This window comes from Gregarina niphandrodes (assembly GCF_000223845.1).
Source record: "Gregarina niphandrodes unplaced genomic scaffold scaffold00006, whole genome shotgun sequence".
NCBI lineage: Eukaryota > Apicomplexa > Conoidasida > Eugregarinorida > Gregarinidae > Gregarina > Gregarina niphandrodes.
The window spans coordinates 144,918-147,157 of NW_011645777.1; the positions used below are offsets into that span (position 1 = coordinate 144,918).

General features: G+C 45.8%; 3 protein-coding genes across 3 annotated transcripts; 1 reads left to right on the forward strand and 2 right to left on the reverse strand.

Annotated features, from left to right (window-relative positions):
* GNI_043720 (KRR1 small subunit processome component) lies at positions 1-307 on the reverse strand (the record flags this gene model as incomplete). The annotated part of the gene is made up of 2 exons (XM_011131247.1): positions 1-89; positions 170-307. Coding segments are annotated over 2 exons (227 nt in total), but the record flags the coding sequence as incomplete, so codon positions are not given.
* A 165-nt stretch (positions 308-472) lies between these two features.
* GNI_043730 (hypothetical protein) lies at positions 473-1,424 on the forward strand (the record flags this gene model as incomplete). The annotated part of the gene is made up of 2 exons (XM_011131248.1): positions 473-846; positions 1,055-1,424. 2 exons carry the CDS (start codon positions 473-475, stop codon positions 1,422-1,424), a joined length of 744 nt encoding a protein of 247 aa, XP_011129550.1.
* Positions 1,425-1,768: 344 nt separating this feature from the next.
* GNI_043740 (KRR1 small subunit processome component) lies at positions 1,769-2,240 on the reverse strand (the record flags this gene model as incomplete). The annotated part of the gene is made up of 1 exon (XM_011131249.1): positions 1,769-2,240. A coding segment is annotated over one exon (472 nt), but the record flags the coding sequence as incomplete, so codon positions are not given.

A 2,240-nucleotide genomic window follows, 5' to 3' on the forward strand; every position in this document is an offset into this window, starting at 1 on the left:
GTCGTACTCACAGTCATCGTCTTCTCAACCAAGTCCAAATCACCCTTCAACCGGAACTCACTCAACTTTGCACTGATAGTGTCCCATGTCTACATTAAAGGAAACACTTCATGAAACCCGACCAGAGCGGGAAGAGGGGAGGGAAGAGGGGAGGGAAAGGGAAAAATACCTGCTGGATATATTTAGCTCGGGTCTCAGGGAAAACAACTTGAAACGAAGACTCTTCGAAAAACGGACCTTTCACGTCATCCTCATTGAATTCAGGCTCCTTCCAATAATCAATGGTGACCGTTTCTTCCCGCGACATGGTTCTTTATCCGACTCCAACAAAGGGTAATTTTTTATTCTCCAAACCCCCAGAACGGATAAACAAATAACCTGCCTTAAACACAAGTATTTGCGGGGAAAATCGTGCACACACACACACGATATTTCAAAAACGCAACACACCGTTTGCACAGGCGCAAACACCATGTTGGATCGTTCTAAGTACGAAGAGTTACGTGGGTGGTGGGCTGGTCAATATGGATTAACAGTACGAGGATTATTTGGTCTAGCTGGAGACTCATCTGAATTAGAAACTGAGGGGTGGACTTTGGCGGTTGAAGGGAGACGATCAAGATATACTCCACGTCCATTGTATGCTCCATCGCTTGGTCGTTTGACTAGTTTTGCTCGTTCATGTTGTTTATTTCGAAGTGAATATGATGCATTTGCTTCACTGTATGGATCGTTGGAATCGAAGTCATGGGAATCCCTTAAGAGTATTAAGTTACATGATTTTGGCAGGTGTAACCTAGCGTATGTAGAGCTAAGCACGATTATTACCATGTTCTTCGACTGGCCGTAAGGCCACGTCGATCGATCATTAGAGCACACACTCGCACGCGATATTCCTAATCCTCGCAAGCGGCATCAATGGATTACCGGATGTCTACTTAGCTACTCAAAAATACCTCTCAACGATCTCGTCAACTTCTGCGTAAACGCACTCCAAGTACAAACCAATACCAGGTATTACTGAATGCTTCAAATTCAGCCAAGTACCTCTCAGGACATATCTTAGACGAACTGCTTGTCCTCAAGCCGCAGAACAGCTCCTCAGAAACCTCACCAGAATGCCCACCGCTACACCCGCGGAGTTCATTGAACCACGTACCCGCCAATCCCTTCAAGCGAAACAAGACAAACGCGGCAACGAACTCACACCAGAAAACGCTCCGGAAACTGCTGCCTCCGAAGCTGCTGCTTCCGAAGCTGCTACCTCCGAAGCTGCTGCCTCCGAAACTGCAGGCCGGAACCTCGTAGCGGCAGTCCGCTACAGTGGCCGCTGGTGGGTGTCGTGGGAATCCGATTTGATCAACTCTGGACAACTAAAATGTTACAGCGATCAGGTCTTGAAATACCCTGCTCAATCACTCTAACTAACTTGCCATACTTGGTCACATTCTTAGTTTCTCTCCACGAATTCTGGACACGAATACATCACCAGCCAGCCAGTCAGCCAGCCAGTCAGCCAGTCAGCCAGCCAGTCAGCCAGCCAGTCAGCCAGCCAGTCAGCCAGCCAGTATCACCCAGACAACTTTCGTGCTTCGGATCCTGCACCAGGTTACGGAATGAGGTGTTTGCCAGGCAGAGTCCAGAAGCGGTAGATTGCAAGTAGTATGTCTGATTATATATTCGTTACAAAAAAGACCACGTTGAGAACCGATGTGTACCTCCACCTGTTTCGTATCATTTAGTCTAGAACGCGCGCAAATAGATCTTGTTAATCTTTGAGCTTTTTACTAAGCCGTTTGGCAGCGCCCTTTAAACCATTGGCATGATCGAAGGACTTCTTCTTCTTCACTTTCACATCATCGGTTTGGGATCGAATTTTTTTGAAATGAGGTATGTAGGGTTGCCAGTCCTTATTTTTCATTTGTTCATTCCTTGCTAGCTCCCTCTCGATCATAAGTGTTTTAAGAGAATATATAGGGTGTATATTATTCATGCAATCAAGCACAATCTTGCGAACTCTTTTTATTCCTTTCCAATCACCCAGACATGCAACTGTCTGACCAGCCACAACGATGTGACATCGTGTTAAAACTTCCATAGCTTTTAATGTACTTTCATTAGGGCCAATAAGTCGTTGTCTTCGTCGCACAAATCTATCCTTATTACGAACCACTCCACCAATCTTTATAACCTCACAGTACACATCATCTTGGAATATCTTTGACGCATTCGTAACAAAG